Source organism: Perna viridis, chromosome 1 (genome assembly GCF_037379345.1).
Source record: "Perna viridis isolate PV_CMFRI_1.1 ecotype Kerala chromosome 1, ASM3737934v1, whole genome shotgun sequence".
Taxonomy (NCBI): Eukaryota; Metazoa; Mollusca; class Bivalvia; order Mytilida; family Mytilidae; genus Perna; species Perna viridis.
Window position 1 is genome coordinate 16,120,544 of NC_142445.1, and position 14,393 is coordinate 16,134,936.

General features: G+C 32.5%; 1 protein-coding gene across 6 annotated transcripts in view; it reads left to right on the forward strand.

Annotated features, from left to right (window-relative positions):
- The window catches only part of LOC148627454 (uncharacterized), a 56,684-nt gene extending 46,527 nt beyond the window's left edge, over window positions 1–10,157 (forward strand). For 4 of the 6 annotated variants that reach the window (XM_088573514.1, XM_088573532.1, XM_088573523.1 and 1 more), the window contains 13 exons: window positions 602–770; window positions 1,371–1,509; window positions 1,800–1,921; window positions 2,183–2,322; window positions 3,167–3,314; window positions 3,728–3,931; window positions 4,191–4,394; window positions 4,597–5,340; window positions 5,715–5,927; window positions 6,312–6,407; window positions 7,547–7,875; window positions 8,696–8,897; window positions 9,560–10,157. In XM_088573514.1, the coding sequence (XP_088429640.1) occupies window positions 602–770; window positions 1,371–1,509; window positions 1,800–1,921; window positions 2,183–2,322; window positions 3,167–3,314; window positions 3,728–3,931; window positions 4,191–4,394; window positions 4,597–5,340; window positions 5,715–5,927; window positions 6,312–6,407; window positions 7,547–7,875; window positions 8,696–8,897; window positions 9,560–9,861 (3,012 nt within the window). In that variant the 3' untranslated portion in view covers window positions 9,862–10,157. The remainder of the gene's footprint in view (window positions 1–601; window positions 771–1,370; window positions 1,510–1,799; window positions 1,922–2,182; window positions 2,323–3,166; window positions 3,315–3,727; window positions 3,932–4,190; window positions 4,395–4,596; window positions 5,341–5,714; window positions 5,928–6,311; window positions 6,408–7,546; window positions 7,876–8,695; window positions 8,898–9,559) is intronic. The other 2 variants (XM_088573545.1, XM_088573554.1) reach the window with 2 other exon arrangements.
- Window positions 10,158–14,393: the final 4,236 nt, after the last annotated feature.

Sequence of the window (14,393 nt, forward strand, 5' to 3'; positions counted from 1 at the left end):
AGTTTAGCGTGCATGATAATCATCTTTTTTTCTACAACATTTAAGATTTGATGAATATGTTGATAAATACAATTATCCTATCAAAAAGTACAAATAATACAAACTGATTATGCATAACACATGATCCTAAGGTGATACCCTACTTCCGTTATTAAGGTAAATAATGACAACCATAATCAAATGTTAGATATAATAGGTGTAGGCTTTACAAGCTGACTGCAAATGTGAAATGTACTTCAGTGAATACGCATGAAAATGCTTCTTGGTCAAGATTAAGAATCAACTAAAATTAAATTATACCTTAATCTTGGTGGTACATGTTCATTTGTTTACATATATCTGCAGAATTTATTTATTTTCCATCGTAAAGCCTAGCCTTTATAATTCATTACTTATGAATGTACATTTGTAAACACTTTGCAATATACTCTTGTAAAAGTTATATGAAAAATGACAAAACTTTATTATAAATCTCTCTTTGTAGAAAATGTTTTTTTTAAGGTGGTAAATATTCAATTAATCAATACAACCTTTCCTGTAAGTTATAAACTTAAGTATAAACGCTTACAAAAACACTAATATGTAATATACTCCTTTCTAGGTTGGCCTGAGAAGCCACATGATTCATTATCAGTTCCGGTTAATATCGGGAGGATATTTGGATCTGGTCAGAAGATGTGATGCTCTATTTTGTTTAGGACATTGTGTTTGTTCTCCAAAAGGCCAACGTTGTCATATAAATGGACAGACCTGTACGGATGTAATTGCAGGTCAGTCGTGTCAGTGATTGTAAATTTATGACTAAGTACCTGTGTTTTATATAAAAATAATAATAAAAGATAGAAGACTTTCTAAGTATGTCGATTTGATGTGTAGTACAGTTGGTTTTAAAATGACGTCATGTCAACTTTTCTTTGTGATAAATATCTTAAGATTTGATTATGCTGTTTTAGAATTGAAAAGGGACCAAGAGAATCAGGATTCGGTTAGGAAGCGAAGATTATAATCCAAATGTAAAGAGAAAACAGGCACACAAAAAAAAAATAAAATAAAAAATAAATAAATAAGTAAAAAAAGTCGTACACAGAAACTATAACAAATGAGCAACCCGGAATGGAGATTGAAACAATGTCAGCTTTTCGTATAAAGATTGAACGTTAACGTCATCTACCGTGTGATTTATTTTTCCCACGCAATATTCCATCACCGTACTAACGTATTCCGTGAGAAGAGAACTTTTTTCCAAAAACCATTACTCATCCATAAAACTTTAACTTGAAAAATAACATCACTTTTATGATATTTATAATTTCATGTACGTCATGACATGTACATAATGTCGTTAAGTTAGATTTGCTTATTTATTGTAGAAGAGAACACAAAGATAACTGTCGATGACATTCTAGATCTGTCTGGATCTCCTCAGTCTGACGTAAAGTTTACACCTAGCAGTTCTTTACTAGCAGCGAAATGGAAGATCACAAAACAACAGGGCTTATCCCCTCAATGGTATTTTTTTTTTCATTTTAGGGAATAAAAGGATAAACTGCAACAAGTACTATTGCTTTTCAGTTTTTTAAATCATTAAATGAATGATAAAAACACTTTAGACAATAGTCAAATGGAGTAGTCAGTTGGAAATTCTTTATCAAAATGGCAATATTAGGTTTAAGGCCAGAAACCAGAAACCACAGTATTGGTTCTGTCTTGGTTCAGGCATTTCCGATAGAAATGGTATGTTAAACAGGATTATATAGCCCACTAAACCTCCTGCTCCTCCTTTCTTCGGTATATTTAAGGTATGAATGGAGTGTTGGTCTGTCTTCTCAAGATTCTCCAGAAGGTGTTATTGATACATCAACAGACCCACTATGGAGACATTCTGGACAGAAAGAAGAAGCAGTATTTTGTTTAAAGCCAGGTTGGGTTTACGTTTTAGCCTCGAAAGAAAAGCTTTGTAGTGTATAAAACAAATTAGGACCATACAAGATTTTCCTAATAATAAATCAATTCATATAAAGAAACAATGACTTTTATTAATCATTCATTGGCAAAGATGATATACGAAAAACTCAAACCTATACCCTTCGTTGCTGCTATGGTTTGGTCACAGTGAACTATTAAACGATATGTTGGTCGAAACTTTGTGATTATTATTGTTTTATCAACTCTTTGCTTGCAGGACAAGAATTAAAAGAACTATATAAATACTCCGTCTTTGTCAGAGTTTGGTATAGTGGTAATAAGTTTGCTGTATTTAAATCCAATGGCATCACAGTTCAATCTCGCTCTATACTTGTGAATGACCTACGTGGAACTGCAGTAGGTCTATTTCTTTTTTTACAATTTTCATGTTCCTTGCAATTGCTTTGTAATAAGAAAACATATTTAGCAACGTAAAATAACTAGACATTTTACTAAATTTAATATGGATTATGCTCCAATAAAGTAATGTTGATACAGAAATTTTATGGTCGTCGTCATGAACTCGTGGGTCGTTACGGCGTATCCATCTGTACCATGCAAATCGATTTGTTCATAATGTCATACTTTTCCTTTCCTCTTTTGTTTACCCCGGAGTTGACATTTTTAAGCAACTCTGTGAGTGTTTCTGGAAAAGCAGAGGACGCTTACCCTACCGGTGTACCACGTCCATGTTCTAACTTTTGGTTGAGTCCGAGTTCCTGATTTGCTTTTGTTTCTAGGTACGTGTCATTTTGGTTACTTCATGTTCTTTGTTGGATCCTTTACCTCAGATAACCTTCTTTTAATTTTTTGTTCGATCCTTGGTTCTCTAGATTACTCTTTGTATTAGTTAGGATTCATAAAAAAAATACTTATCAAAATGCATTAATTTTTAGAAATTGATATTGGAGCCTGGTCCATTCTTCTAATTTTTGTTAGTGGGGTTCCAGATTGGTCTTTTACTTTGTTTCTATGAACATGTTATGTTGATTATTTCATGTGAGTTCTTTGTTATGTGTGTGTATTGTTATTGGATTATGTTATTTTTGATTACCCTTCAAAACATATTTTCTTTTATCTTTTAAATGAAGGTCAAATTACTAGGATGTTTTTATTATTTAAGAATCTTAAAATCTTATTAATCTGTTGAAAATACGTTTACTTCTTGAACTAAATATTGTCAGATGATTTTTGCATAAAGGTCTCAGAAAAGATTCATAACTTCTGGAAGGCTGATGTTGATTTCATCGAACAAGGATCTTTATACACAGTTGATTGGAAGAATGTGTTCGTGTCATCACCGGGAAATATAAAAATGTTTAACGTGTACCTAAGTAGTTATCCCGAAGGTAACTAGTTTTTTAAGAAATGTTATTTGAAGTCTCAGAAATAATAAAACAAAAGTTAAAGTTAAAACTTGTCAAATGCCTTAGATAAATACTGAAAATGAGTTTATGCTACGACTGTGTTCTACATAGTTTAATGTCAAGATGAAGCCTTAGGTTTGCATTAACCCCAGTACAGTTATATTTACTGCAAGATAAACGCGAAGAATGACTTCATTGCTATTTAGAGTTTTTTGTTAATTATTTTTTGTAATTATTATGAAACAAATAAAATACACAGGTTCGTCTTATATATATACAGTATTGGATTACTGGAAATAATATTTATTCTCTTATCAAGACAAACTATTTGCATCATCTTAGGAATATATAATTGATATCATGCAAACTTGTTTAGTATAATATACTTTATAAAGGTACAGATTTACACACCGTAAATATAAACATAGACCCTACAATAACAGCTTTAAACATCAGCCGCCTTGCCATGAGCCCTAGTGTGCGTTACTATAGTAACGTTGTTGCTAAAACACACTCGGGACTTCAGACAACAGCGTCTTCTGATGGTGTAATGGTAGATGCTTATAAGCCTATATGTGGTTCAGTTTATGATGGAATCGGTAAGATAAATAGGTTAAAGATAAGCATTATAGCTTTTGAATGATAATAAATCATAAAAAAATGAAATAATGAAAATTAGAATGAAGGTAAAAAACAAAGTTAACATTTTTTATTGTTTTGAAAATGTCGGAAAATGTAATTTTAAACTGTCAAAGCAATAATTTTAGTGTAAGTTATCAATTGTATGAATTGTATGAGTGATTCATATTGTACGCGAACTGAACTATAAGTAATAATTATTTTTCATCAAAACAACAGGTTTAAATGACATGGATTACCAAAATAGATCAGATATAACCGCATCTCGGTGGCACGGGTTTACGGACATGGAGTCTGGTATCGTAAAATACTCATGGTGCATGGGTACTGATAAGACTGGCGACACATGTGACATTATTTCCTGGAAAAATAATGGAATGCAGACATCTGTTTCGTTCAATTTACACACGCCACTAAAAAACGGTCAGTACATTTATGTGAAACAAACAAATTTATTATTTATCACAATTGGAAATTTCTATCATCTTAAGGGATCTTAATGAAAATAAAGGCATATCAAAATTGCTGCAAAGTATAGTCATATTTTACCAATTAGTATTGAAGGCATAATATTATTGATATACTGAAGATTGTAAATGGAGTAATACTTTTTTTTAATATACAGGAGCAACCGCATACAGCAAAATCAAAGCAACTGATAGTGTCGGTCACGTATCAGATGTCATGACATCAAATGGAGTTAAGGTAGACACAACAGCTCCAATACCCGTCAACTTTGTACATAAGGACCACAATTATGTAAACAATCCATCCTTTGAAGATACTCACGGATGTTTTATGAACATAACAGAAATTTCATCAACAAACATTTGTGGATTCGACAATTGTTATCATCCTGTTTCATGGTCGGTAGCGGGATGTGCTATCATCATCCGTTCTGACGTCAATGCAGCATATGAAGGACGGTCCTTTATATTTCTAAAAGGCGTGATTCAACAGAATGTTACACAACTGAATATCGGATCTATTTATAGACTTTCGTTCGTGACAACACACCTACCAATACAAGAAGCTATGATCTCTAATGTAGAAGGATCAGTCAGCTTTGGTCAACAGGAACACGTGTTTCAAATGTACACCAAGTCAAACCAGTCTGATATAGTGTGGCATCGTCACGTGTTTTACACGAAATTAGAACATGCTATTTCATTGATTAAATTTAGTAGTTTAGATAATCACGTGGGTTTTCTGGTTGATGACATCCGAATCGAAGAAGTTGAAGGAAAGACTGGTAATCATACAGCTATACAAGTCCATACAGTAGAACTACACAGATGGTCTTCTATTCACGCATCCTGGCAATTTGTGGATCCCGAGAGTTCAATTAAGGAATATTTATGGGCAGTTGGTAAGCTAAGACATTTCCTCCTGTAAAATGTATTATAAATCGGAATGGTTGAAAACAGATGCGAGTGTTGGACGTCTTTATTAAAGTTAACATGTTGATTATATGGTATTGACATTCATAAGATATGTTATACAATCATCAATCTGATCTGTGTTGTATTGGTGATATGAAGTTTGCCTTGTCATGTGAATCAAAAAAAGAAAAAAATATTTTGTGAATTCACTCCTACAGAAACACCTTTTTATTCGATATTTTGTTTCCGGTGGTTTATTGCAGGCAGTATTTTTATTGTCTACTAAAACAGAAACCTATTGAATTCGAAATATAAACAAATATTAACAAAAAGAAGTACCATATTGTTTTTGTCTACTTAGGAAACACAGAGGGAAGTGCTGAATTACAGGATTTTAAGAGTGTTGGCGTTAATACATTTGCCTACAATTATAACTTGACATTAGTCCATGCTTCACAAGTATACGTAACAGTAGTAGCTATCAACGGTGCTGGTCTGAGAAATGTAGCATACTCAACAGCGATAGACATAGACAAAACACCACCAGTACTAGAGGAAGTTCATGATGGAACAGGTATGTAGTACTAAATGGTCATTTCTTCCGAACCAACAAATAACTATTCAAAAACACAATATAATTATAAGAATATAAAAATGATCGTAATGTTGTGACATGTGATTGGATGTAATGTAGATGGTTTTAATAGAGGGAGTACGTAATGGAAGAGAATTTAATAATGGAAGATAGTTTAAATACTAAATATGTCTCTGTTCATCCAAATTGCATTTAAATTTCAATAGTTATATATGCATGTAACATAGTAAATGTAATAATTTGGACACATAAATATTTAACACCAACCTAAAAAAACAAGAACATGATTGACCTACGATTATTTCGAAAAAAAAAAAAAAACTACTTCCATGTGAGTGATGGGAATATGTCTTATATTATCAGGTGTCGATATAGATGGTCAGACTAGTAACACTATAGCTGTTAACTGGAAACTGTTGGATCCAGAATCAGGAATAAGTTTCTGTGAATGGTCAATAGGTAAGTGAATCTGTAGGCAGTATTAGTTTCAACGATTTTCTTGCAATAATGACATTATTTTGTCATCAATCTACTTAACAATACCAAAGATTGACGAAAAGCTATTTGGGTATTCATACCGACTAGTTTGATGAATACTCACTTGTAGAACTCCTTGTTATTTCTGAAGCAGCTACCTGGTTTATGCTTATTTTCCTAGGTAATGTGAGGTAAAACTTTTTACTAAAATTTTCTTCATTTTTTTTTGTAGGCAATATAGAAAAACGGGATTTAGAAAAGTACTTTAAAATCTTTACTTTATTTTTTAACATTGCATAGAAGTCTTACACATCATTATAAAATGAAGCCTAAATTAATGCTGATTCCTAACTTTATAAAATTGGAATAGTCCTACTAAGATGTCCTTTTAATGAAAGGTGTATAGTTCTTATTATAAGTAAATTTCAAGTGTCAAGTTGTGAAGTTGTAAATTATTTTATTGTGGATTAACTGCACTGCTTTGTATAGTTTGGAAAAAAGTGTCTTAATTATTATGATGTTCATTGTCATTATACTTTAGGACTGAGTCTGATTAAAAATAGGATTTGAGATTTATAAATAAATTGATTTTAATTAAGTTGCAGATGTTGAACGAGTGCTGTTTTTTATTCCTATTTTGTATTGATATAAAGATAATAATTACTATGCTTTACAGCTCTTAAATGAAGGCTTTGTGTGAAAGATTCCTATTGGAATTATACTTTTATATAGATTATGTGCATAAAATTTCATCAGAACTATGTATACATGCATAATTATTAATACAGGAAAAATGCAAGAATATATAAGAATTTGAAACAGTTAAGTAGATACCTTTTGTAGTGACTTCTTACTTTACATCTGCCCAAGTAAATTTTCTTGGGTGAGTGGCTACCTACTCACCGACTCTAACAATATCAACTGAGCAGTTACAGTACACTAACAGTTGGTCAACTCTTTGTATTGTTTAGCATATTGGTAACGAGACAGTGTCATGGTTGTAGAAAAATTGCTGTTATAGAAAAAAGATTAGGAATAAGGGACTTTGCTTACATCGATGAAGGGAAGGACGAATTTCAAACTTATTCAATAATTTTATCTATATCATAAATCTTCTTCAGGTCTACAACCACTTGGTAATGAGCTTCAATCTTTCACACAGACCACTGACCTCAGTTCTGCATCTGCTATCTTAGACGAAGAATCTGTTTCACAGAAAACTATATATTCTACCGTTAGATGTCATAACAAAGGAGGATTATACACAACAGCGTCATCAGACGGTGTAACTGTATCAGAAAAACCGCCATCTAGTGACAATGCTGAGATAACTATAATTCCGTTTCCTGTGACGGAATACAATCCGGAAGATTTTGAACAAGGAAATGCCGCCACAATTCGAATGAAATGGACGGGTTTTACCGACCAACATGAAATAATGTCATTTGTGGTAAATGGTCTTGATCTGCATATCTATTTGGTCGCAATGTCATCTTTATTGAATTATTCCAATTACATTAACTATACTGTCCTTAAAAATAGAAGATAAGGTATGATTGCTAATGAGATAGTCATTCACCAAATGGCAAACATCGAACAATTAAACTTTTACAGGTCATTGCACTGTCTTCAATAATTGGCAAACCCCACACAACAAAGCAAGCTGTAAACAGCCCTTAAACAAATGATGTGAAACTATTCATAAAAGACGAAAATCAACATGTAGAAAGTTATTGTTCGTTGCTTAGGCTTTTTTGTGGATGATGGTCTCATTGGCAATTATACCACATCTCCTATCAATACAAATTTATACAAAAAGACGTTAAAAGGGAAACAATGAACATAAAAGACTAGACTAGCTATTTTCACATTTCACTTAAAAGATGACATGCAATATTGAAAGTGCATAAATATATCATACTACGTGGACAGAGATAACGCCCATGCACCCTCATGCATCGACATTGAAATAACTTGTATGTACCCATATACCTCCCATTTATGAATCAATTCGAAAAAACAAAATTAAACTGAAACATTGTTGAATTATCTGGCAACTTTTATACCTTGTCGAGGTAAAACTATTTAATGGTTTTTTTTATTCTTCAAACGAGTTTATTATACTGAACGACATAAATCAACAAATACAGGATTCAACTTGTAGCCCAATGTCTAAGATATCTATCATGAGAAATACTAACTGTCATAAAAATAATATAGCAATAAATTCATTACCGTTTTTACCAATGTAGTCTGTGTTGCATTTGAAGGTTAAATTGGATGGCAGAGACGTTCATTTGAGGAATAACATCTTAAATGTAAATAAAGGTGTTACATACATGTCCGTCCACGGATTAGCGCTGAAAAATGATGTTTATACAGCGAGTGTTGCTGCAACCAATTCTATGTACATCAGAAGTAGCCAAGTCTATACTAATATTACTGTTAACCAATCTTCACCTTCAGTTAAAGGTTAGTAGAAATGATATATTCAAAGATCAGTAATGCATGAAATTGTATGGTGTGAATAAAAATCAAGTACAGGTAATCATTTGGGCATTGGTCGCCGCTACCATTCGATACTCCATCTTTATTTCTTTTAGATTTTGTTTTATATTCTGTATTCAAAGTTCATTCTGTATTATCTATCATGATAATTTCCATTTTCAATAATCGAACTTCTCTTTCAAAATCTTTTAACTGTTCCCGATGGTATTGCTATGGAAGAATAGACTTTTGGCAAAGATATATTTCCCTTATAAATTATAATGAAAAGTACAATAAGGCCATTCGGAAATCTTGTTTTCCTTTCATAAAGTTTTTTTTTATGTACAAGGCTTAGATTTGTATGCAAATGTACCACCCTCACATTCACTATACAGCGAGCATATCGTTGTTTATATGATAAAACAAAATCTAGTCAGAGGGTATGGGCAATGATTAACGGAGATGGCATGATGATTACCTCATATAAGAGCTAGTCTGTGCTTGACTTGTGTATTCCAGTTATAAAGTTTACTGACATAAATCATTATTAATTTCTTAATTCTTTTCTAACGTTTATAATTTCTTTTAATTAAAGTGTATTGTTACGAAGGTATTTCTTGAATGTATTTGTTCTCGTTTTATGTCAGTCTTAATAAAATGTAATTCGTCAGAAGGGTCATCGATGAAAATTGCAAGAACAGATGATGTCGTACATGTTGACTGGCAGGACTGTTTTATACACACTGGACGTTTGGTTTATGAAGTATCGGTTGGAACATTTCTGGGCGGAGCTGATGTCATACAGTGGCAGGAAACAACTAACCATTTTATTGATGTAACAGTAACTGAAAAACTGAAGACAAAATCTACTCTGAAATTTTATATCTATATAAGAGCTATCAGCGACAGTGGTTTGTTTTCTACTATGAATGATGACGTGTCTCTATAAACAAAATAAACTGCCCTCTCTGTGTGCGTGAAACTATATTTGTGACGCAAAAATTCAAAAGGACACAAGTCATTGTTAAAATGCACAACTTAAAAAATATCTAACTTTTGTTGATTGTTGATTTTGATTATCCTTGGTTTGGATTAATGTATGTTTTGTATTGTTATTCCATTTTTTTTTTAACATTTATCGATATCACTTAAGCATTTAAGTTGTATGCACACATGCTATTGATTACACATGACTTTATATTTTTTGTTACTTTTACTCTAAAATACATTTCAACAAAAGCCTTTTGATTTTGTTATTTTCATTAAAGTTGAATATTTTGTAACCATTGATGATATATACCAGTCTTTATAAAACTAAATATAATCAACATTCTTTAAAATATTTAGATGAAGCAAAAGTATCTTCTTTCAACAAGCCATAAATTTAAATGGAAACGGTTATCCAAGTAGTGAAGTGTACTTTTCTGCGGTCTTCGCAATTAAGTAATGCATGTCTTTAAAATTTGCTGAAAAAGCAAGTGTCCGTATTACGTTATTCGAAATAAGTCAAATTATTATAAAATAGTTGTACGTTAAAGAAGGTTAAAAAAAGGAATGATATTTAATTATAAGAGCAAATTATAATTGCAAACCGTGCGTATTGATATCTGCTATACTCAAAACTGTTGGAGGCTCATTTAGAACAATAACACAATTACTGAACTTGTAAACCCTGGCAATAGTCAGAGGGCACAGTCAAAAAGAAAAGTATATATTTATGATGGTAATATCAAAAATATCAAGACCGAAAAGGGAAAGTTAAAAAACAACCGTAGCAGTCCTGCCTTAGAACAAGCGCATTTCCTCATAACCGTTCGCTTTCATTACGGTTAATTATGAGTGGTGTATTGCAATACAATTAGACAGCACGAAATTGCCAACGGTGGAAGCTAAAATGTACAGAAGTTGTATTGTTTGCATTTTGAACATTCATCATCTATAATCGTTTTGTCAGAAATAGTTTTGTCATAACATTATTTTGGTCAACTTTAAAGCTACCGGAGACACCTTTTAACTTCACAAAAAGACAGAATATTACAATTTGATTTTAGCCTTGTCACTTCATCTAGATGTTGGCAGCCTTCCCGGTCATAAGCAAACTATAATAGCGAAACGGTAATTATTAAATACAAAATACCAACCATAACCCACGTATCAAAACAGTTTGCTATGTAAACTGATATTTGGCTGAATAATAATATTGTTCTTAAGACAAGTGGTGAAATAAACATTCTTCACATAATCGTGATATTAAAAAGTGAACAACATAATAATATTTTAAATATACTCTTATAACAAGAAACGCATCATCAAGAGTAAAGTTCATTACTATATTAATAATGCCTGCTGCTGAAACCAGACTATATCAGTTTAAAAATTGACCGTACTTCTTAAATCCTCATCGTAGCAAGTTAAATTCTCACTGGTAATTTATTCAATGTTTGAAATGTTTTCATATGGTGGAAGAAACGTGGTTTTTTTTTCTTTTCCAAGTCAAATTAATAATTGAAAAATAAAACTAAATTAAGATAGTGAAAAGTGCATACTATAATTGTATTCCCTTTCTACCGTTTGATTAAAGCGATTCCTTTTACACATAATAGTCAAGAATATAACTTAAAAAAAACCAAAAAAACAAAAAGAATCTTGCGAAATGTGATTTATGGCTGGAATATGTTTGATATTTTGTTTAGAATATTATACTAAACAGACATATCTTCCCTGTATCAATTTGATTCGATGGAGCAGTGTAGCGAATAGAGTCGTCACATTCTGAGACGTTTATATATATATATATATATATATATACGGTCTGAATAACAGCGGCCTAGACCACTGATTGTAGTGCAGGCGGTGTTGCCATAGATGTCACAGCAGTACAATTTCTAGTCCCGCGGAGGGAACGACCAAACATTTGCTTCGCAAATTTGACAGTTCTAACATCGTTGGGAATTTTTCAGGCCTTTCTATACGTTTATATATATCTTCCCTGTATCAATTTGATCCGATGGAGCAGTGTACCGAATAGAGTGGTAACATTCTGAGACGTTTATATATATATATATATATACCCCCATTTGTCAGCCAAAGAAAAAATGAAATGATAAAACCATAGACGAGGATGGATACATACAAGTATATGAAGAAATCGACTCAACACCATTTGTCTTTTTGAACAATTCGTTCGAATGGTGTACGCGTGAATAAATAAAATATACAAATTTTAGATGCTGTGACATTTTGGTTAGACACAGACAAATTGCTGCGCTTAGATAACAAAAAAAAAGCTTTTGATAAAGACTGGGTAGCACGCAACGCGTAGAAAACGACGGGAAAAAGACAGCGTGACATCACAACATACGTGCGTATTTATCTACTATTAGACAATAAAACTCATTATTTTTTTAGAATAAACATGATATTCTGAATATTTATACAGTCCTTTAAGCGTGAATATACTTTGGTAAAAATACTATTCGTAGTTATATTTTAAAACCGTAAGCAAGAAAGTACCCAACGATGAAAAAATTAAGATTTGTGACAAAAAGGCTTTTAACAAAAAGACTGACTGAACATTTTATATATAATTTCATTGGGGTTATGTAATAAAATGTCAATATAGTTAATAAAAATCCCGATTAAAAAAAAGCCGTTCGCATAATTTAAAAAAAATGTCTAACATTTTGTCTTCAAATCGGTTTCATTCCATTTTTACAATGTCCACATTAAAGGGGAGATATTTGTAATATTGTAATACGCTTTGATCTTATCATTACGTCATGAAAAATATGAAATCGTCGGCAGCACTAACTGCTCTTTCCAAAAAAAGTTTGTTTTATCAAATTACGTCAAAAAACAACTTAGATATATTGGTGAAATGGGAAGCAAGCATTTCTTAATGTTACCCGTCCACAAATGGAAATGGACATTCTTGTGATCGAATAATGCTTTCCCTCCACAATTATCGGCATCTTTCAAAGATTTATGATTGTAATCCTAAAACATCGACCATTTTCGAACATTTTAATATCTATATTTCCTTTGATAACTCCACATTCTAATAACAATATTTCATTTAACAATATAACAATATATAAAGTGGAAACGGCTTGTCAAGCTTTCCTGTAGATGATGTTGGAACTGTGATGTCGGCCTAGATTTCATGAATTTATTATTCCAACCAGATGATTACTTAAAATTTCTGTCAATGAGATGCTTACAGTCCAATAAAGAATTTGCCCCACCCCCCCAAAAAACAAAAAAAAAAACCGTGGTAGTTTTTTTTTATGTAACATTTCATTTCCAAGTTTGGTGCTTTTATGAGTAACTAATAGTTGGTTGTCCAGAATATGCGCATGACGTCACATGTTTTCTGATTGGCTTTTTTCTTTCCTCCAGCTGGTCTACCACGATGTCTTTTTGGTGCCTCACTTTCTTTTGTCATTTCATTCTGTGGTTTGCATTGTGCACGTTTTGTCGTCCATTGCACATGTATGGCAGCTTGTTTGGTGACCTCTTCTAAATGAATCCCTCGATAGGGAACTATCTTGTAAATCTTTATTGCTCCGGATGCATCCATCTCCTTTGCGAGTCTGACAAGAAGTGACCACACATCATTTTTGCATCTCTATACTCATCCAAGAACACATCCTGAATTTCCCATGGGAAAATGTTTCTTCTCAATCTCAAGTTGTCGGGAGTGCCCTGTTTCATGTCGATCAGTAAATATCTGTGGGGTTTGGCGGTGGCATACTCGTACCAATTCATGAAGTAGTTTGTCTTTTTGGGGAACATTTGTTGGGCCATGGTCATGGCCTGTGATACGTCTCTGGGATTTTTAAACACAACCAGGTAATGGGCATTTAGACTGAAGGTTTTGTGATACTAGTTTTTGTTGAACAGATCCTGGACCAAGAACATGATACTTATATTTTTATAGTGAGAATATTTCGTGGAGAGATGCGAGATAGATTCAGTGACCGAATTCATCATATTGTCCAGAACAAGCAATTGTCTCTCTCTCGTTTATATATGATTCAATGTTTCTTGAACATTGTTTGGTTTACCATAAGTGTATGTGAATGTTTGTTTATTGATGTGTGTGTGTGTGTGTGTGTGTGTGTGTGTGTTTTGTATGTACGTGTGTTTGTCTATGTGCATGTGTGTGTGTGATTGAAGTCAGATACACCCCAACTCTAAATTAACTATAATCCTGAACAAACATCAACATCTGACCCCAACCTTAAATATAACCCTATACCTAACCAAACACTTAACCATAGGCGTAATCTTTGTCATATACTTGATCCTATATTTAACGGTTGAGTCTAACAACTTTCTTGACACTAGACCTTATCTGAAACTCTAACCCTAACCCTAAATCAAGCCCCACTGACCTAAGTACGATACATAGCACCAGACGTAACCCTATACTTAACCATACACTTAATCTGCCGTACCCTAATCTAACCCTAACCCCTA